We start from the raw sequence: 23,244 nt of genomic DNA on the forward strand, positions 1-23,244 counted from the left end.
ATATGGAAATAGATTTAGAGCCTTAGACACATTTCAGATGTTTTTGCTTCCATTCTCAGCTCTCTTTTCTTCTATTTTCTTTGGATAGTGTGTAGCAATGAAAATTCCATGTTCTCATACAGATTGTGGGAAAAGAAAGGCATATAAGTTACTGTTACTGGAGTTCCCATTGTGGCTCAGTGGGTTACAAACCAGACTAGTATCCTTGAGGACGAAGATTTGATCCCTGGCCTCGCTCGGTGGGAAAAGGGTCCAGCGTTGCCGTGTGCTGTGGCGCAGATGCATCTTGGATCTGGTGTGGCTGTGGCGTAGGCTGGCAGCTGCAGCTTCAATTTGACCCCTAGCCTTGGAACTTCCATATGCAATGGGTGTGGCCCTAAAAAGAAAAAAGGAAAAAAAAAAAAAAGAAAAGAAAAAAGTTACTGTTACCGTTTTGGTGCTACGATCGTTTTTAAATTTTTTAAATAAAAAATTAACATTTTTCCTGGCCAGAATGAGATTCGAAGCTTATGTAGGAATAATCAAAGATTACCAGTTGTGTTCTTTTATTTTGGATTTCTTTTTCACTGATAAGGCATTACCGTTTGTTTTTCTTTTTTGAACTTTTGATAATGGCTTTTATTAAAAACAAAACAAAAAAAACAACAAAAACCAAGAGTTCCTTGGTTGCCTAGCAGTGAATCATTCAAGATTCACTGCTGTGGCTCAGGTTTGATCCCAGGAACTTCCGCATGCTATGGGCACAGCCAAAAAATAAAACAAAACCAACCAAACTAACTAACCTTAACTGACAACCATTAGAAGACTAATAAACTGATTATTATGATCAGCGTTGTATCTTCCCACCCAGTGTTGTAAACAAGCCTATAAAAGGGTATAATAATCTTCATGTAGTTGAGAAATTATATCCATTTGTCTAGGTTTATAGTCCATTCTTCCCAGTCATGCTGAAATCATCTGTTAAACCAGAATAACAGCCAGGTCACAGTTCCTTATTCCCCATTCCCCATTACAATTAAGCAGAATGAGCTTTTAATAATTAAACTTTTTTCTAAAATGTCTCTGTTGGCTATATGGACATAGAAATATTGAGTTCCGGAGTTCCCGTCGTGGCGCAGTGGTTAACGAATCCGACTAGGAACCATGAGGTTGAGGGTTCGGTCCCTGCCCTTGCTCAGTGGGTTAAGGATCCGGCGTTGCCGTGAGCTGTGGTGTAGGTTGCAGACGCGGCTCGGATCCCAAGTTGCTGTGGCTCTGGCGTAGGCCGGTGGCTACAGCTCCGATTCAACCCCTAGCCTGGGAACCTCCATATGCCGCGGGAGCGGCCCAAGAAATAGCAACAACAACAACCAAAGACAAAAGACAAAAAAAAAAAAAAAAGAAAAAAGAAAAAAAAGAAATACTGAGTTCCAATGGATCACATCAATTTATAAAAGAGGAATTTAGATCAAATCCACTATTTTAATAGAGCACTTTTTAAGGAAAATCATAAACTAACCCTCTTTAAAGTAATTTTTTTAGAGGAAAAAAATGGGAAAAAATCTCATTTTTCTTGTATAACTTTTTTTCTTGTATAATTTTTAATAATCCTGGAGATCATCATGCAGACATTGGGCTTTGGAATTGGACATGTAGAAAAGGTTTCAAGAAGACACAGTAAATTTCCTTTTCTCATGGAAAGTGAAGCAATTTTAATGCTGAATCTTCAGATTTAGCGGGAGGGAAAGATTTTTCTTTTGAGATTTTTTTTCCTAACAAAATGATATTTTTTCAGTGTAGATTATTTGGAAAAACAAGAAAATCCTTTTTAAAGTAGACAGAATTTTATATTATTGTAATAATCTTAAATATACAATTATGTATTTGCGTAGTTTTTCATTCAATGTTGTCATAAGGATTTTCTAACTTTTTTTCTTGGTTTTTTTTTTTTTGCTTTTTTTTTTTTGCTTTTTAGGGCCGAACCCACAGCATATAGAGGTTCTTAGACTAGGGATCAAATCGGAGCTGTAGCTGCCAGCCTACACCACAGCCACAGCAACACCAGATCCAAGGTGCGTCTACGACATACACCACAGCTCAGGCATCACTGGATCCTTAACCCATGGGGCAAGGCCAGGATCCTCATGGATACTAGTTGTATTCGTTTCTATGCACCACAACGGGAACTCCCTAACGTTGTTTTTCTAAAACTTCTTTTAATGATGCTTTAAATTTCTTTGCTTTCTTTCTTCTTCTTACCCCAAGCAAGCAACTTTAAAATTTTTAACCTTCAGAGTTGTTTTAAGGTGTGTCTTCAAGGAAGTTTGCATAGCAAACTCTTGACTAGGCGGAAATTCAGTGTAAAGTGTTGACAGTCTGAATTTATTGAAATCTCTCTTTTTTTTTTTTGGCCATGCCCACAGCATGTGGAAGTTCCTGGGCCAGAGATTAACTTTGCACCACGTCAGTGACAATGCCTTATCCTTAACCTCTAAGCCACCAGGGAACTCCTGAATTTATTGAAATCTTATTGCCCAACCTTTTACAGGAATAAAATGGCTTTATCAAAAATTTAAATATGGGAGTTCCTGTTGTGGCTCAGCAGAAACAAATCCAACTAGTATCCACAAGGATTCGGGTCCAATCCCTCGTCTTACTCAGTGGATTAAGGATCCCACATTGTCATGAGCTGTAGTGTCAGTTGCGCACATGGCGCGGATCCCGCATTGCTGTGGCTGTGATGTAGGCTGGTAGCTGCAGCTCCAATTTGACTCCTAGCCTGGGAAATTAAGAATGCTGCAGGTGCAGCCCTAAAAAAAAATAAAATTCAGTATGTATAATCTTTGTCTCAAAAATTTCTTCTAGGAATTTATTCAATAGAAATACATACAGGAGTTCCCGTCGTGGCGCAGTGGTTGGCAAATCCGACTGGGAACCATGAGGTTGCAGGTTCCGTCCCTGCCCTTGCTCAGTGGGTTAAGGATCCGGCGTTGCCGTGAGCTGTGGTGTAGGTTGCAGACGCGGCTCGGATCCCGAGTTGCTGTGGCTCTGGCGTAGGCCGGTGGCTACAGCTCCGATTCAACCCCTAGCCTGGGTACCTCCACATGCCACGGGAGCGGCCCAAGAAATAGCAACAACAACAACAACAAAAGACAAAAAGACAAAAAGGACAAAAAAAAAAAAAAAAAAAAAAAGAAATACATACAAATTGATATTTCTGTGTAGCATTTTTTATAATGCCAAAAAAATTATGAGCAACCCAAACATCAATAAGGACTTGGATAGATAAACTGTAGTGCATCTAAAATGCAATACTAGGCGTTCCCATTGTGGCACAACAAGTTAAAGGTCCAAAGTTGTCTCTGTGGCTGCACAGGTTTTATCCCCAGACCAGCACAGTGGGGTAAGGATCTAGTGTTGCAGCAGCTGTGGTGTATGTCCACAGCTCTGGCTCAGATTGATCCCTGGCCGAGGAACTTTCATATGCCACAACTGCAGCCAAAAAAGGAAAAAAAAAAAAAAATGCAGCCATTACATTGATTGAGGTAGCTTTTGTTTAGTGATGTGGAAAGATATCCAAAATAATGGGTAAGTGGAAAAATTCCCACTCAGCATGATCTCATTTCTGTATGTAATATCGGTAAGTATATAATAGTCTATGTAAAATCTAGAAAATACCCACTAAACTGTTACATGGAGATGATTATAGGAGACTTTTATTTTCTAAATTATGCATTTCTATAATATGATCTTTTCCTTTTTTTTTTTTTTTTTGACATTTTTTTTTTCTTTTTGTCTGCATCCACAACATGTAGAAGTCCCGGGCCAGGGATCAAACCCAAGCCACAGCAGCATCACCACCAGATCCTCAATCCACTGCACCACCAGAGAGTTTCAGTCATATGTTACTTTTTTAATCAAGACTATGTCTGCTATCCAAAGATCTCATTCTGCCAATCCTCCAGTATTCTCTGTTGGTCATGAGGCAGTGTGCAATTTCGGTTTTTTAAATTTTTCTTTTTCTCTTTTCACTTGTGTATATAACCTTTGGTAATTAAATTTAACGAATGGTGAACTTCAGTATGCATGTGGTAAATCATACTGCATCCTAAAGCACTGGCCCTTCAATGCAGAATCTTTATTGTAGATGGTTTGAGAATTCACTAAAACAGCCAGATAGATTTAGAGGAAACTAGATTTTAGAGTTATAATTATTTTTAAAATGCTTCTGTGTATTTTTTTACTTATTCTGTTATGGCATATGATTCAATAAAAAGAAAGGTAAAAATCTAAATTGAAGAGTTTTGTATATTATGAGAGACTATGATGGGAAAGGGTGATATGGAATATATACGGTTTGTACGTCCTGGTCTCCATTATTTCTTTATTTACAGTGCTTCGCATTTCTAGTTCTGTTTACAATCCGACATCATTCTTGCTGAAACAGAAGTTACATGGTTAGGCAGAAATGAAGACAAGGAAAACTTTCCTCTAATTGCTTTAATCCTGGATGAAATGTTTGCACACCTGTTGAGATTCATAAACTCACCAGGATTATATAAAGGTTATGCCTAAGTAAATTATATATCCTAAAGTGAAGTTATAGTTTAACCTTAACTAGGCAGCGAACTTGTATGTAACCAAATATTGGTAGGAAAAAAAATGGCTTACTCCCTCCTTAAAAAGGAGTTACAAGTATGACTCTTGAAGTAGCCATGAGGCAGGCTCAGTCTCTCCATGCCTTGCTCTCAGCAGAACTAAATGCAGATCTTCCTCTCTAGAGGAAGACATCCTCAATCTAGACCTCCAGAATTTCATAGATTCACAAAAAATTAAATATGGACCTGTTAACCAAGTATCATAACCATACAAAGAAAGACACCCATGAGAATGAACCAGTAGAAATAACAAGGACCTCAGGTATTAAAATGATCAAACAGTATGAGATATCTGTGATATTTTTAAAGAAACAAAAGAATCTTGAAGTTCTCTGGTGGCCTAGTGTTTAAGGACTCAGCAATGACACTGCTGTGGTTTACTATTAGTTTACTACTGTGAGTCAGGCTTGATGGCCTGGCCCAGGAACTTCCGTGGTCAAAGAAAGAAAGAAAGAAAGAATCACAAAATGAAATACAAGAAGAAATGATCACAAATGACCAGGCAAAAGTGAAAAATAAGTAAAACTTTTGCAGATGACAAATAGTTGAAATCAAAAGCTCAGCATTATTTTAACATATTAAACATAAAAAGTAAATTAGAGCCAGGTACAAACTAACTCTTGAGAAAGCAATATAGAGACAAAGGAAATTGAAAATATAAAAAAGAGGTTAAAAGACATGGAAGTTAAAGAGTTCTCGTTGTGGCTCACCAGTTAACAAATCTAACTAGCATCCATGATTCCTGGCCTTGCTCAGTGGGTAAGGATCTGGTGTTGCCATGAGCTATGGTGTGGGTCACAGATATGGCTTGGATCCTGTGTTGTTGTGGCTGTGGCATAGGCCGGTGGCTACAGCTCTGATTAGACCCCTAGCCTGGGAACCTCCATATGCCGTGGGAGCGACCCTAGAAAAGGCAAAAAGAAAAAAAATAAAAATAAAAAATAAAACATGGGTAATAGTAGTACCTCCTTTGTTGTGAAGATGTAATCATATAACACATGTATAAAAGCTTATTTAACACAAATCTACTATGCAATAAGTGTTCAATAAATATTAGACATTACCATTACTGTGATTTAGTCTTGGTGATGCTTTAAGGCCAGGCTTGAATCTCCCTACCAATGTCACACCCACCTTCTCTCCAGTGAGAGGGAATGCTGCACCCAAGATAGTTAAAGAGTGTTAAACAGTTCTGATAATGCTGATGGGTCTTTCTTGTGTTAATCATAACTCCTTGCTCAGAATCTTCAGAATTCAGTATTTCCTTCCCATAAAAAATTGAGAGCATCAAGATTTTCCATAGCCTAGCCTGGCCAACTTGCTCATGAGTTCTCTTTGAATCCTTGAGTTATATCTCTATATGTATTTGAGGTCTCCTTCCTTGACACTTTTGTTAAAATGCCCTTTTGAAGATTACGTAGAATTTGGATGGTTTCCTTCATCTGGAAAACCCTCCCTCTCTGCTAAATTCAGCCTATTCTTCAAACCCCAGCCCATGTCCTGTAAGAGTTCCTGACTACTCTAGCCCAAAAGTCATTTATAATTTGAAAAACTGTCATCTAAACCATACTTCCTATAATCATTTATGCCTTATCTTCTACTCCATTTTCAACTGAACATTTATTTAAATTGTATATTATCACAGAAAACCTTTCCTTGATTTTGCATGGTCTTTCTGGCTAAGTTTTTAGCTCCTTAAGACTGGCTGTTAATTATATATCTTTTTATTCCCTATAGGTCTTAGAGAAGGGAAGCTAAATATTTAAGTGCATAGAATATGCCAGGGACTATAGTAAAAGTTTTCTTACATATATCTCACTTATTCCTCACCAGAAACTTATAAAGATAGATATCAGTGCCCCCATTTTACAGATGAGGACATTGCACTTGAGAAAGGTTAAGTAACATACCCAAGGCATTTAACTAGTCAGTGGCAGAGCTGGGTTTCTACTATACCACCCATCAAAAGAGCTTGCAACTAATACATTTCTTGGCAATGTAAAAGGCTTAAATGGTTTATACATTTTTTTAACTTGATTTACCTGTATCCTGCTCTGAAATTTAGAATATCATGGAAACAGATATCAAGGAAGCAAAAATTCTTCTCAGAAATTAAAATTTGGCATGCCAATTATTAACTAACAGCCAAAGCATAGGAATTCACAAAGAGATTGAAATTAGACAGAAAAATCATACTTTGAGGGATTTAGATTAAGGGAGTTAGAGATTATTTTTTCTCTTATTCTCCCCTTGGCCTTGAGTTCATGTAATGTGACGTGAAATTAATCACACAGCACAGTGGACCATTTTTCAGGTGCTTGTTGCAAGTCCATATCCCTTTCAGAACATTCTTTCTCTTCTCTTTTCCCCTTTCCTAGGGTTATACATCTTTCTGGAATGACTGCATATCATCTGGCCTTCGAGGGGGCATCCTGATAGAGCTGGCCATGCGAGGTCGAATCTATCTAGAACCCCCCACCATGCGTAAGAAGCGGCTACTAGACAGAAAGGTAGAGCATCCTCTGTGAACATCCTCTTATGAAAGGGCAGATACCAGTGGTCCATTATGGAGGAATAGGAAGGTTTGAGTAGTGAGACAAGACAAATATCACAGACTCAATTGTCCATTGTCTAACAGGTTTAATTATCCTGTAGTAGGGAAAGAAGTGTAAGTACTCATGGTCTAAAGAAGTTCATGGTTTTATCTTACTTTTTTTTATGCAGAAAAAAATCACATTTAGGATGGCGTTGATTATTTCTTCCTCTATGTCTGTAGCTATAATATTATGAAATAGAGTATTATATGTGAGGAGGCAATTATGTGGGTCAGGTGCAGTTTTTACCAAAATCTGGTCATCCTCAGCTAACCATTCAATTTCCCTTCTTCCAATTATTTTGCAAGTCCTCTCCAGCAAATGAGCTATATTGCTATCTCCATTTTCTGACTATTCATATTTTCCACTCACAACTTCATTGTCATACTCCGCACTCTACTGAAACTACCTTCTTAGGTATCACCAGCCAATTTTCAGTCTTCAATTTATTTGCCTCTTTTAACCTATGTGTGGCATTTGACACTTTTGACCACTTCCTGCTTCAGACTTTCTCTGTTCTTGACCTTCGTTTCTCTGGCTATTTCTTTTCCTTCTACCTACCTTAACATCTAAGTCTCAGTTTGTGCTTTGTATAACTTTGTATCCTTTTGGAGATATCATTTACCTTTACAGCTTCATCTATTACTCCCCATGATATTAACTCCCAAATTTCTAGGCCTGTCTTCTTTTTCCACCCCCTGGAACATAGTTAACTATTGGCCAGACATTTCAACATGGCTATCCCATATCAGTTAAAAGCAAACTGTGTCAACTTTTCCCCTAAATTGATTCCTTTTCCTGACTTTCCTACCTTAATTTGCTTTACAAGTTGGTTTTCCAGACTCAGAGAGTTATTACTGAATCCTTTTTCCATTATCATTTATATCCAGTTTGTCACTAGGGCCCACTTCAAAGGTTATTTTTATCTCTCCACTATCACCTCATACTAGATTTTAAATTGCTTGAGAACAGTGGCAGTGTATTATGCTGCTTTGCATTTCCTACCACACTGAATCAATAATGTATATATAGCGTATTGAATGATTTTAATTTAAATGAAGTAAATGAACCAGGGTCCCGTGTTTCTTCTTTTCTGAAAGGTACTACTAAAGTCAGACAGCCCAACAGGAGATGTTTTACTGGATGAAACTCTCAAACACATCAAAGCAACTGAGCCCACAGAAACTGTCCAAACATGGATAGAGCTACTCACTGGTAAGACGACTCAGAATGATTTTAAAACCCCACATTTTGGAGTTCCTATGGTGGTGCAGCAGTAATGAACCCAACTAGTGTCCATGAGAACACTAGTCATGATCCTCAGTGGGCTGAGGATCCGGTGTTGCCGTGAGCTGCAGTGTAGGTCTCAGACATGACTTCGATCTGGCATTGCTGTGGTTGTGGCGTCGGCCTGCAGCTACAGCTCTGATTCAACCCCTAACCTGGGAACTTCCATGTGCCGTGGATGCGGCCCTAAAAATGACAAATAGATAAATAAATAAATAAAAATCCCACATTTTATAATATTTATCCTATTCTTAAGGTTGGGAAAAGAAGTATAAAAATTCAGGGTGCTGCGTAAGATATATGCAATAGGTCACTGTTTATACTAATGAGGGACAAAAAAGGCATGATTAATCAATACATAAAGTTGTTGAAAGCTTTATTTCTGCCACCACACCTCATAAGCTCACAAGAAATTTTTTAATGTCTGTTGATATATAATTCACATACCATGAATTGATGCATTTAAAATATACAGTTAAATGGATTTTAGCATATTCACACAGTTGTGCAACCATTATCACAATCTAAGCTTATTCTGGGGATTTTCATCATCCCCAGAATAAACCCCATACTCCTTAGAAGTTCTTCCCACATTTCCACAACTCTCCTGACCAGCTCCAGGCAACCACTAATCTACAGTCTATCGCTGTAGATTTGCCTATTCCGAATATTTCTTATAAATGGAATTATCCTACCTATGGATTTTTGTGACTGGCTTCTTAGGATGTTTTCAGGGTCCATCCATGTTGGAGCATGTATCAATACTTCATTCCTTTTTTTCTTAAGGGCAAGTTCAAAAACTTTAATGTGAATAACTAAGTCGGTGGCATAAAATTTTAGGAGACCCTTCCATAGGGCACCTTGAGGTCACAACCAGTGTCACTTTCTGGAACAGTTTTTTTAATTAAAGTTTGTATTGAGATATTTGTATATTCACATATAGGTATAAGAAATAATACAGAGATCATTTTAACAAAATTAGAATACCAGTGAAGAAATAGAAACCAAAAGGAAAGTCTAAGCTTAAATACAATACACTATGTGGATTCAAAAACAGATTTAATCAGGCAGAAGAAAGAATTAGCAAACTTGAAGATAGCACAATTAACGTAATAAAGTATGGGGAGGACTTTGTCCATGTTTTCATTTAGCTATTTGCTAAAAGAAGCATCATAAAGAAACATCTTTAAGACAGTCGTTTTCCAAAACTTTGTGTAGTAAACTTGACATCCGGGCTTCCTCGGGTATATATTATATCACTTGCTTTTGTTCCTTTGAATGGACTGTACCTTTCTGTTTCTCCATATGCCTTGTGATTTGTTGTTGTTGTTGAAAACTGGATGTTTGAATCTTGTAATTTGGTAATTCTATATTTCCCCCTATTTTCCTGGTGTTTTTTGTTTTTTTGTTTGTTTTTGATTGTTGTATGGGGTCTCTGTGTTATGGATCAGACTGAGGTGAAAGCTTTCAATTTCAGGTCTTTCCTGTGGTTATGTCTTTTCTTGAGCAAGCATAGTGGGTCTCTAAAAATACTGTGTATATGCAGTTATTTTTGAATCTAAAAAAACAAAAACAAAAAACCTTCTCTTTTAAATCCCCAAGCAGCTGCTTCAGTTGGTGGGGATTGGAACGATGGCAGCCTTTAGCAGCATGTCAGCCATCAGAAGCTGCAATCTATAATCAGAACACAGATCCTGATATTTCAAAGATAAGGTCCTTATTGCCTACCCTCACTCCAGCAAGCTACACCAAAATTACAAATTACTGTCTCCACGGATGCCTATCATGGTACTGGGGTCTGAGGACTGAATAGTCACTACTGCACTGAAGGCTAAAATTGACTGATATTACCACATTTTGCCAAGTGTTCATATAGACTCAGAGTTCTAAAATAGTTATTTCAGGTAGTTTCTACTACCAGTACAGTTTTTGTCTAGGTAGAGAGATGCATCTCTGTTGCTTGCCATTGTCCCAGAGGTAATACCTTAATAATTAACATTTTTAAAAACCTTATGAACTATACCCAGTGTCATTAGGGCCCATTTCAAATATTATTTTTGTATCTCCACTATCACCCCATATTAGATTGTAAACTTCTTGAGGACAGGAATAGGGACTGCTTTTCACAGTGGTTATATTGTTCTACATTCCCACCACCAGTGTGTGAGAGTTTTAATTGCTCCACATCCTCTTTAATACTTGTTTTTCTCTGTCTTGGTAATTTTATTTTAGCCATCCTAGTGCGTATATAGTATTTCTCATTGTGATTTTTATTTGCATTCCCCTAATGACTAATAATGTTAAGCATCATTATATGTGCTTATTGGCCATTTGTGTATCTTCTTTGGAGAATTGTCTATTCAAATCCTTTGCCCATTTTTGTGTGTGTGTGTGTGTGTCTTTTTTTTTTGTTTTCTAGGGCCGCTCCTGCGGCACATGGAGGTTCCTAGGCTAGGGATCTAATCCGAGCTGTAACCGCCAGCCTACGCCACAGCAACGCAGGATCCGAGCTGCGTCTGCAACCTACACCACAGCTCACGGCAACGTCGGATCCTTAACCCACTGAGCAAGGTCAAGGATCGAACCCACAACCTCATGGTTCCTAGTCGGAATCGTTAACCACTGAGCCATGACGGGAATTCCTGGATATTATCAAATTTTTTTGTGTGTCTTTTGAGGTGATCATTTGGTTTTTGCTTTTTATCTATTGATATTACTTGATTTTTGTATTTTAAAACAACTATGCTCTTCTGGTTGAAGGCCTACCTGACCATATTACATAATCTTTAGTATATGTTGCTGGATTTGTTTGCCAGTATTTCATTGAGTATTTTTTGTAACTATTTTCATAAGGGATATTGGTCTGTGGTTTTTTTGTGATGTCTTTAATTGGTTTTAGTATCAGAATAATACTGTGTAGACTAAGGAAGTCTTCCCTCCTCCTCCTCCTCTTTTTTTAAGCATCTGTGAAGGATTGGTATTAATTATTCATTAAGTATTTGGTAAAATTACTGGTAAAGCCATCTTGACCACACTTTTCTTTGTGGGCAGCTTCAAAGTTACTTATTCAATTTATTTAATTGTCATAGAGCTATTATAATTTTCTGTTTCTTGTTGAATCAGTTTAGGTAATTTGTGTATTTCAAGGAATTTGTCTGTTCTAGGTTGTCTAATTTGTTGCCGTGCTGTTTTTCATATATTTCCTTATAACCCTTTTTTTTTTGTCTTTTTTTAGCTATTTCTTTTTTTTTTTTTTTTTTTTTTTTTTTGTCTTTTTGCCATTTCTTGGGCCGCTCCCTCGGCATATGGAGGTTCCCAGGCTAGGGGTCTAATTGGAGCTGTTGCCACCAGTCTACGCCAGAGCCACAGCAACGCGGGATCCCAGCCGCGTCTGTGACCTACACCACAGCTCACGGCAATGCCAGATCGTTAACCCACTGAGCAAGGGCAGGGACTGAACCCGCAACCTTATGGTTCCTAGTCGGATTCGTTAACCACTGCGCCACGACCGGAACTGCTTTTATAACCCTTTTTATTTTTTGAAGGTCAGTAGTGATATCTCCACTTTCATTCCTGATTTTAGTAATTTGAGTCTCCTCCCTTTTTTTCCTTGGTCACTCTAGGTTTATTAGTTTTTTCAACTTTTCATTAAACCAAGTTTTGATTTCTTTTTCTTTTTTTTTAATTGTTATTTCCCCAATACAATTTTTTTTTCCTACTGTACAGCATGGTGACCCAGTTACACATACACGTACACATTCTATTTTCTCACATTATCATGCTCCATCATAAGTGACTAGACATAGTTCCCAGTGCTACACAGCAGGATCTCATTTCTAATCCATTCCAAAGGCAATAGCTTGTATCTATTAACCCCAACCACCCCACTCCCTCCCCCTTCTGCTTGGCAACCACAAGTCTATTCTCCAAGTCCGTGATTTTCTTTTCTATGGAAAGGTTCACTTGTGCCTAGATTCCAGATATAAGTGATATCATATGGTATTTGTCTTTCTCTTTCTTGACTTACTTCACTCAGTATCAGAGTCTCTGGTTCCATCCATGTTGCTGCAGATGGCATTAGTTCATTTTTTTTTATGGCTGAGTAGTATTCCATTGTGTATATATACCACATCTTCCTAACCCAATCATCTGTCGATGAACATTTGGGTTGTTTCCATGTCTTGGCTATTGTGAATAGAGCTGCAATGAACATGTGGGTGCATGTGTCGTTTGCAAGGAGAGTTTTATCCAGATATATGCCCAAGAGTGGTCTTGTTGGGTCATATGGTAGTTCTATATATAGACTTCTAAGTTACCTCCATACTGATCTCCATAGTGGTTGTACCAGCTTACATTTCCACCAACAGTGCAGGAGGGTTTCCTTTTCTCCACACCCCCTCCAGCATTTATTATTTGTGGACTTATTAATGATGGCCATTCTGACTGGTGTGAGGTGGTATCTCATGGTAGTTTTGATTTGCATTTCTCTAATAATCAGTGATGTAGAGCATTTTTTCATGCGCTTGTTGGCCATCTTTACATCTTCCTTGGAAAAATGTCTATTCAGGTCTTTTGCCCATTTTTCAATTGGGTTGTTGGCTTTTTTGCTGTTGAGTTGTATAAGTTGCTTGTATATTCTAGAGACTAAGCCCTTGTCAGTTGCATCATTTGAAACTATTTTCTCCCATTTTGTAAGTTTTCTTTTTGGTTTCCTTTGCTGTGCAAAAGCTTGTCAGTTTGATTAGGTCCTATTGGTTTATTTTTGCTTTTATTTCTGTTGCTTTGGGAGACTGACCTGAGAAAATATTCATAAGGTTGATGTCAGAGAATGTTTGGCCTATGTTCTCTTCCAGGAGTTTGGTGGTGTCTTGTCTTATATTTAAGTCTTTAAGCCATTTTGAGTTTATTTTCATGCATGGTGTGAGGGTGTGTTCTAGTTTCATTGATTTGCATGCAGCTGTCCAGGTTTCCCAGCAAGACTTACTGAAAAGACGGTCTTTTTCCCATTTTATGTTCTTGCCTCCTTTGTCAAAGTTTAATTGACCATAGATGCCTAGGTTTATTTCTGGGTTCTTTATTCTGTTCCTTTGGTCTATATGTCTCTTTTGGTACCAGTACTATGCTGTCTTGATGACTGTGGCTTTGTAATATTGCCTGAAGTCTGGGAGAGTTATGCCTCTTGCTTAGTTTTTGTTCCTCAGAATTGCTTTGGCAATTCTGGGTCGAGTTTTGATTTTATTGTTTCTATTCTTTTCATTTTCTCTATTTCCTCTTAATCTTTATTATTTCCTTTTTCCTACTTGCTTTGGGATTAATATAATTTTCCTTTTCATGGCCACACCTGTGGCATGTGGAAATTCCTGGGCTGGGGTCAAATCCGAGCTGCATCTGTGGCCTATACCACAGCTTGTGGCAACGCCAGATCCTTAACCCACTGAGCAAGGCCAGGGGTGGAACCTGCATCCTCATGGACACTGTGTCAGGTTCTTAATTTGCTGAGCCACAGTGAGAACTTCCAGAATTAGTATGATCTTTTCCTAGTTTTTTAAGGTAGAAGATTAGGTTATTGATTTGACAATAACCTAATATCTAACTACCTTTGGATGTCTCCCTAACCTTTTCTAATATCTCATTTGGATCATAAATTTCTGTTACTTGGCCAGTGGTGCACCATGATCATGTAGTGGATAGTACCCTGCATTGTGGATCATAAATTTCTGTCTTAGCACTGCTTTATGCTGCATTCTATATGTTTTAATATGTTGTGGAGGTTTTTATTTTTTTCATTCTACTCTAGTGTGTTTTTTAAATTTTCCTTGTGATTTCTTTGACTCATTGGCTATTTAGGGAGTCTGTTGTTTAATTTCCACATATTTTCTAATTTCTCAAATTTCTTTCTGTTATTAATTTCTAATTTAATTCCACTATAGTTGGATAGCATACTTTGTATGTTTTCAGTCCGTATAAATGTATTAAGGCTTGTTTTATGGCCTAGCATAGGGCATATCCTGGAGAATGTTTCATGTGCACTTGAGAAGAATATGTATTCTACTGTTATAGGATAGAATATTCTACAGATGTCTGGTTAGGTCTATTTGGTTTATAGTGTTGTTCAAGCCTTCTATTTATTTTCCCCATAGGTGAGACCTGGAACCCTTTCAAATTACAGTACCAGCTGAGAAATGTAAGAGAGCGAATTGCAAAGAACCTAGTAGAGAAGGGTATTCTAACCACTGAGAAACAGAATTTCCTCCTATTTGACATGACTACTCACCCAGTGACCAATACAACAGAGAAACAACGACTAGTGAAAAAACTTCAAGATAGTGTCTTAGAGCGGTGGGTAAATGACCCTCAGCGTATGGACAAGCGAACACTAGCACTCCTGGTGCTAGCCCACTCCTCCGACGTGCTAGAGAATGTCTTCTCTTCTTTGACAGATGACAAGTATGACGTGGCAATGAATCGAGCCAAGGACCTAGTAGAACTGGATCCTGAGGTAGAGGGGACAAAGCACAGTGCCACAGAGATGATCTGGGCTGTGCTGGCAGCCTTCAATAAATCCTAAAGCCAGCAGGTATTTTTCCTTTTCCCTTGCTGGCCAGTGACTGTGAGAGACACCATCACTGAATTTTGTGTGATGAGATGTTTTTCATCATTCTTTTTTCCTTCTGTTGAATCAGACTCGTGATTTGGGGACAGCAACTTCAGGGCTTCTCCATAGACCTTGACTTATCAACAGAATTTATTTCACCTTATTATACTTCCACTCCAGAGGTGAATAAACTGGGTTAGAACCCACACACCCCTAGGAAACATTTTCTCTCACTTCTAGGTTTACTTCTATCCCGTGTTCCTTAGAATTAGCAGGACTATCTAAGTGAGATTTGGAGTTCTCTAGCCACAGAATGCAAATGAGATGTAGAGTAAACCATTTATCACATTTTTAAAGCCTGTTTTCTATCTTAAATACGTATTTTCAGGCTGTCTCTAGGGCTCTAAGTAATATAGCTTATTGAAGTAACTGTCTCTCTGAATAAGGGGCAATGGAAACAAAACTAATTTTTGGAGCAGATGGTCTCTGGGAGGTAAATGTATGTCCCACTAGTGATTTTCTTGTCTTTCCTTTTCTAACCTAATGAGAATTCCAAATTTGATTACCTGGTTCTCACAGCCCTAGAACAAGAAATATATTCTATACTGTCTCTTAGCATTATCCTACCCCATCATTCAGTAGAACAGAAGTCTAAGTGGAAAAAATGTCTGTGTCAACCACCTCCTTCATGCAGTCAGCATTGAATTTTATGAGGAAGGGAAGTGGCATCAGAATTTCCACTCTTTAGCACATGACTGTCCAGATGACTTTGAATGTCTCCACTTTGACCAAATTTAGGGAGTTGTAAATGTCAGTTGCTGAATAGCAGCAACCTGAGTCCAGACAATATAACTAAACTCTAGATCTTCTGGTTCCCTAATTTGGCTTCCTAAATAAATTGATAGATTTTTCCCTATGTTTAAGGATTCTGGAAGTAGTTTTGTCTATTTTTAGTCCATAGATGCCCTCCTAGTCATTAGTCATGTCTCAACATAACCATCTTTCTAACCAAACCTCTAAAACATTTTTCACTTCAGTAGTGAGTACAAAGAGAGCTTATTAAGGAAAATCCTATTTAGAAGGGCAATTTGATATTAAAAGCATCCTGATATAAAGTCTAGAATTTGGGAATATAAAGAGGACAGGCACCAAACTGCTAATGTCAAGCATTTGTTAGGCTGATACTTTTAATGCATCTTGCCTCTTGACAGCTACAGAGAAATGGACTATCAAATCGTTAATACAGATGACCCAGACCTGATACCAGATCTTCATGATCAGAAGTAATTAAATGAAATTATAATTCTCATCTCCTCCCCTAAACCTGCCTAGCCCCACAAAATTCCCCAACTCAATTAACTTTTTTCACTTCAGGTTATATTTAAATGACTAGAGATACAAATTTTAAAGTGAAGCAAATTCTTAAATGAGAGCGTCAGTCTAGCTCTCTAAAAGTATAAAAACCAGTGCACATCTCTACCTGACTTAGTTTTTCTTTCCATTTGAACAATTCGGCATGAATTGAAACCAGGTTTTCCTGTGGAAAGTTTCAGCTTGATTGGGTTGGGGGGGTAGGGTGTAGAAGTTGAGTTGAGTTCTTTCTAGTAACTCTTGGTCAGTGTTTATTTTTATATTATATCTCAATAGGATGAGGATGTCTTCAGTTTGAATCTGCATAATGTTTACTGCAAAACCGCTTTTCATTTAATGCATATGGCCTTCACATTTCTGTATAATAAAGATCAATTATTGGCTCTCTGGTCTCTCCGTGCAGTTTTACAACCTCAGTTATTTTACCTGGAAATAAGAACTTTCCACATCAGGCCGGTAACACTTCCCCTTTACAGGGCACACATTAAGGTAAACCTTAACCCCAACTAATGTAAAGTCTGAATAGTGTCTCCATTTCAAGCAAAATAAGTTATTCACTTATACCATTATTACCATGAAGAGAATAGGTATATTCTGTCCTCTTAATAACTACTTGTAAGTGGCACCTGAATTTACTGGAAGAGCTGAAAGTCTTAAGTTCCAAATGTAGGTAACATATCTAACTATAACAGTTAACTGCATATGAAAAGTAAGATAATCGTGCTTATAATTGGCTTGGTGTTCTTCATTTCTTTATGATGTCTATAGCACAAGGAACAATAGGAATATTTACTATAATTGTTTATACTTTATTTCTTTTCTTTGTTTTTGGTTTGTTTGTTTGCTTTTAGGGCCACACTTGCAGCACATGGAGGTTGCCAGGCTAGGGGTCAAATCGGAGCTGCCCACCTGCACCAGAGCCACAGCAACTTGGGATCTGAGCCGCAACTGTGACCTACACCACAGCTCAAAACACCAGATCCTGGGATCAAACCCCCATCCTCATGAATACTAGTCGGATTCGTTTCTGCTGCACCACAATGGGAACTCCCTAAACTTTGTAATTTTTTATTTTAGACAAAGCATTGTTCACATAAGTTACCCTTTAACAATGTTTCTCAAAGTGTGGTGCATCAAAATAACCTTTGGGGGGAGTTCCTGTAGTGGCTCAGTGGTTAACGAATCCGACTAGAAACCATGAGGTTGAGGGTTCGATCCCTGGCCTTGCTCAGTGGGTTGAGGATCTGGTGTTGCCGTGAGCTGTGGTGTAGGTCGCAGACGTGGCTTGGATCCCGTGTTGCTGTGGCTCTGGCGTAGGCCAGTAGCTACAACTCTAATTGGACCCCTAGCCTGGGAACCCCAAAATGCCATGGGAGCAGCCCTAGAAAAGGCAAAAAGACAAAATAATAATAATAACCTTTGGGTACTTGGACAAAATACAGGATCCTAATAAATCAGTCTCTGGGTTTGGGGTCTTAGGAAGCTGCATTATAAACAGTCTCTAAAAGCTTACATGTTGAAAGTTGAGAATACTGCTTTATATTTTATTGCCTATAATTCATTCATCCAATAACTGAGTTCTTACAAATTAACTGGCATTTGCTAGGTGTGACAATAAGACGGTATATAGGACACAATTTCAGCTCCCAAGAACTCACATTTAAAAGTGAGAAGATATTTTGTGATTTAAAAAAGGCTCAAATAGATGTACAAACTTGATGTATGGAAGCACAGAGAAATGGCATTCTTCCTGGGAATGTTAGGAAGGACTAGGTCAAGGGGTTGTATTTATTTACAGTGGCTTTCATGTATTGATCACTTTTCTTGTGAGGTACTATGCTTTATATAGTTTCTTGTTTATACCTTCCAACTCTAAAGAACCCTAGATGGTTATTTTAAAGAAAACTCAGAGAGGTAGCGAAGCTTGCCTAAGGACACAGTGCAGAGCTTGAGTTCAAATACTTGATTTTAACCACTACCCTCTCCTGCCTCCACTTAAATTCAGCGTTGAAAAATCTCAGGCTGAGGAGGAGGAGCTGAGCCTATTCTGGGCTAAGGAAACAATACAAAATGTACAAAATAATTTGTGTTAGAATTTCATGAATGTGTGTGCTTTTCACATATGTCTAGATTTCCAAAAGAGGGCATTCAAGTTGTAGACTAAAGAAGGGTTTTTGAAACCAGCAGATTATTTTTGTTTTATTCCTTCTCCGATGCTTTTTTATATAAAACTTTTCTGACTTAGCATGTTCCTTCTTCCTAATAACCTCTTTTAACACTTTGTACAGGGCAAGTGTGCTGGACATAAATTACCTCAGTTTTTGAGAAAATATTTATTTATCCTTCACTTTTGAAGGATAATTTCTCTGGATATAGAATTCTAGATTGATGAGTGGTTTTTTGGTTTGTTTCTTTGTTTTTATTTTTATGGCCACGCCCACAGCACATGGGAGTTCCCAGGCCAGGGACTGAACCTGTGCCACAGCTGCAACCCAAGCTACTGCAGTCATTATTATTATTATTTATTATTTTTATTATTTTTTTTATTTTAGGGCTGCACCCGCAGCATACAGAAGTTCCCAGGCTAGGGGTTGAATTGGAGCTGCAGCTAAGAGCTTTGCCACAACCTCAGCAACACCAGATCTGAGCCATATTTATGACCTGTGTTACAGCTCATGGCAATGCTGGATACCTAACCCATTGGGTAAGTCCAAGGATCAAACCCACATCCTGAACACTATGTTGGGTTCTTAACCAGTGAGCCACAATTGGAACCATGAGTGTTTTCTTTTTCTTTTCTTTTTTTGTTTTTTTGTTTTTCGTTTTTTGTTTTTTAGGGCTGCACTTACGGCATATGGAAGTTCCCAGTCTAGGGGTCAAATCAGAACTAAAGCTGCCAGCCTATTCCACAGCTACAGCAATGAAGGATCCTAGCTGCATCTGTGACCTATACCACAGCTCACAGCAAGGCCGGATACCCATCACACTGAGTGAGTCCAGGGATCAAACCTGCATCTTTATGGATACTAGTCAGATTTGTTTCCGCTGTGCCACAACGGGAACTCCCCATGAATATTTTCTGGTAGCAGGTGTTAACAAAACCATAAAGAAAAGAATTCTAATTGAAAGATATTATTCTTCCATTTCCTGATGGGTTAAAGATCCTGTATTGTCACTGCAGTAGCTCATTTGCTCTGTGGCATGAGTTTGATCCTGGCCTCAGAACTTTCACATGCCACAGGTGTGGCCAAAAGAAAAAAAAATTTTTTAGGAGTTCCCGTCGTGGCGCAGTGGTTAACGAATCCAACTAGGAACCATGAGGTTGCGGGTTCGGTCCCTGCCCTTGCTCAGTGGGTTATCGATCCGGCGTTGCCGTGAGCTGTGGTGTAGGTCGCAGACGCGGCTCGGATCCCACGTTGCTGTGGCTCTGGCGTAGGCCGGTGGCTACAGCTCCGATTCAACCCCTAGCCTGGGAACCTCCATATGCCGTGGAAGCGGCCGAAGAGATAGCAACAACAACAACAACAAAAGACAAAAAAAAAAAAAAAAAAAAAAAAATTTTAAATGTCCATGTTTTAAAAATTAGATGACCCCTAGCCTGGGAACCTCCATATGCCACGGGAGCAGCCCTAGAAAAGGCAAAAAGACAAAAAATAAATAAATAAATAATAAAAATTAGATGGCTTAATTTGGCCTCACTTTTCTGCTTCATCTTACTCTTCCTATTAGATACCTTTTTAAGCTTTTTATTGAATCATACACAGGGAAAAGTACATAAATCAAAATAAATGTAAAATGTACAACTCCCCAATAAATAGTGAGCATTCCCATGTAACCAGCACCCTGGTCAAGAAACAAAACATGACCAGTTCCCCAAAAGCCCCCTTCATTCCCTCCAGTCCCTATATACCTTTTTTTTTTTTTTTTTTAAGGCCAAGACCACAGCATGCAGACCTGAACCACTGCAGTGACAACAACAGATCCTTAACCCACTAAGCCACACAGGAACTCCCCCTTAAAGGGAAACACAATCCTGACTTTTTTTCTTTTTGGCCACACTTTTCGGCATATAGAAGTTCCCAGGCCAGGGGTCAAATCCAGGCTGCAGGTGCAACCTACACCACAGCTGCAGCAACATGGATTTCTTAACCCACTGTGCCACAGTGGGAACTCCCCAAAATCATGACTTTTTTTTTTTCTTTTTATGGCACACCTGCAGCATATGGATGTTCTCAGGGTAGGTGTTGAATCGGAGCTGCAGCTACAGGCCTACACCACTGCCCCAGCAACACCAGATCCTTAACCCACTGAGCTAGGCCAGGAATCAAACCCACATCCTCACAGACAATATGTTGGGTTCTTAACCTACTGAGCCACAGTGGGAACTCCCCTGACTTTCAATAGATTGGTTTTGCTTTTGAACATTATATTAATGAAATCATACAGTATGTATTTTTATGACTTGATTATTTTACTTTGAACATTTGAGTTGTTCTAATTTGGAGCAATTATAGAGCTGCTATGAACACATGTTTCAATGAACATGAGAATGCATTTCAGTTGGATATATGTACCTAAGAGTGGAATTGCTGGGCTATAGGGTTTTAATTTCATTTAGCTTTAATATATAGTGCCACCAGTTTTCCAAAGTATGGTTGTACCAATTTACTCTCCCACCAGCCATACAAAAGAGCTTTTAAATTGTTAAGTCACAGGTTTGGGGAACATGATTGGACTGAACACAAATCTGAATAAATGAAGGCCACTGTTCACTCCTGTGACAATGCTTTAATTTATAGAAACTGGACTTCTTCAGTGGGCTTCAGAGGGTCTCTGCATACCCTAAAATATGTACAATATTTTTGCTTGCATGCATGCATATTCTGTATATATGCATTTTGGAAAGAGAAGAAATATAGCTTGCATCAAGTTCAAAAATCAGATTTCCGGGAGTTCCACTGTGGCTCAGCATAACAAACCTGACTAGTATCCATAGGATGTGGGTTCGATCCCTGGCTCTTCCCAGTGGGTTAAGGATCTGGCATTGCCATGAGTTGTAGTGTAGGTCACAGACTTGGTTCAGATCCTGGGTTGCTGTGGCTGTGGTGTAGGCTGGAGGATACAGTTCCAATTGGAACCCTAGTCTGGAACTTCCATATGCTGCGAGTGCAGCCCTTAAAAAAAAATCAGATTTCCATACTTTGGAAAACTGGTATCAGTATATGCTAAAGCTGAATGTAATCCAATACACAGAGACACATTAAGAATATCTGCTTTAAAGAAAGAAAGAAAAAAAGAATGATTGCTTTATGAAGTCCAACAACCAAGAAGCTATTTGAAAGAAAAAGAAAAAGCTAGTTGCTTGCTATTAACAAACTCTTTTACATTGGTTATGGTGTGTTGACATAAACTCTGAATAGCTATGTTTGACCTCTTCATTTTTCTTTCATTTTTAGCAGGTTAAAATTCTCTATTAAAATAGCTTCAGGAATTCCCACTGTTGCATGGTGGGTTAAGAATCCAGATGCAGGGAGTTCCCTTTGTGACTCAGTGGTAACGAATTCAACTAGTATACATGAGGATGTGGGTTCAATCCCTGGCCCTGCTCAGTGGGTGAGGGTCCTGGCATTGCCCTCAGCTGTGGTGTAGGTCACAGATGTGGCTCAGATCTAGCATTGCTATGGCTGAGATGTAGGCCAGCAGCTACATCTCCAATTGGACCTCTAGCCTGGGAACTTCCATGTGCCGCAGGTGCGGCCCTAAAAAACAAACAAATAAATAAATAAATAAATAGCTTCAGGGTGTTCCCTAGTGGTCTAGTGGTTAGGAGTCAACGCTTTCACCCCTGAAGCCCTGGGAACTGAGATCCCACGTCAAGCTGCTGCATGCTGTGGCCAAAAAAAAAAAAAAAAGCTTCATAACGTGTTGATAACTATCTATTTTGACAACAGCTTTACTGAGATATAAGGCACATACCATAAAATATACCTATTTAAAGTGAATAATTTGGTTTGGGGTTTGTTTTTTTTTTAGTATATTCACAGCACCATGCTATCATCACAATTTTAGGACATGTCATCATCCTAGGGAAAAACCCACACCCATTAGCAGTCATTCCCCTTTTCCCCCCAGTCCTTGGCAAATACTAATTACTTTCTATCTCTACAGATTTGCCTATTCTGGCCATTTCATATAAATGATATCATACAATATGTGTCTTTTGTGACTGCTTCTTTCACTGAGCATCTTTTCAAGGTTCATTCATGTTGTAATACATATCGGTGCTTCATTTTTATTGTCAAATAATGTTCCACTGTATAGATATTTTAAATGGTTTTTTTTTTTTTTTTTTGGAGTTCCTATTGTGGCTCAGTGGGTTAAGAACCCAGCATAGTGTCCGTGAGGATTCAGATTTGATCCCTGGCCTCGCTCCGTGAGTTAAGTATCCGGTGTTGCCACAAGCTGTGGCGTAGGTCACAGATGCAGCTCAGATCCCGAGTTGCTATGGCTGTGGTATATTCCTGCAGCTACAGTTCTCATTTGACCCCTAGCCTGAGAATGTCCATATGCCACGGGTGCAGCTGTAAAATTTAAATTAATTAATGGCTGATTAATTAATGACGTCTTTATAGAATATGATGTGTCCAAAACAAAATCTATCATTTCCTCTCCTAAACCTCCCACTTTCAGATGTCCCCAGATCATTTACCTCGTTGCTCAGGCCAAGCAAGTTATCCTGGACTTTTATAACAGCAAATTC

The 23,244-nt window shown here is 38.6% G+C and overlaps 1 protein-coding gene across 6 annotated transcripts in view; it reads left to right on the forward strand.

Moving 5' to 3' along the window:
* Positions 1-16,867, forward strand: part of GOLPH3L (golgi phosphoprotein 3 like) — a 40,164-nt gene extending 23,297 nt beyond the window's left edge. For 2 of the 6 annotated variants that reach the window (XM_085023084.1, XM_085023083.1), the window contains 4 exons: positions 7,016-7,147; positions 8,332-8,446; positions 14,659-14,857; positions 14,959-16,867. In XM_085023084.1, coding sequence (XP_084879210.1) covers positions 7,016-7,147; positions 8,332-8,446; positions 14,659-14,857; positions 14,959-14,962 — 450 coding nt within the window. In that variant the 3' untranslated portion in view covers positions 14,963-16,867. Of the gene's footprint in view, positions 1-7,015; positions 7,148-8,331; positions 8,447-14,658 lie in introns of all 6 variants that reach the window. The other 4 variants (XM_005663495.4, XM_013997188.3, XM_021089894.2 and 1 more) reach the window with 2 other exon arrangements.
* The last annotated feature ends 6,377 nt before the right edge of the window (positions 16,868-23,244 follow it).

This window comes from Sus scrofa, chromosome 4 (genome assembly GCF_054392235.1).
Source record: "Sus scrofa isolate SSC_HxYL_T2T_F1_AM1 chromosome 4, Sscrofa_HxYL_maternal_Yorkshire_Landrace_v2.0, whole genome shotgun sequence".
In the NCBI taxonomy this organism is placed as follows: domain Eukaryota; kingdom Metazoa; phylum Chordata; class Mammalia; order Artiodactyla; family Suidae; genus Sus; species Sus scrofa.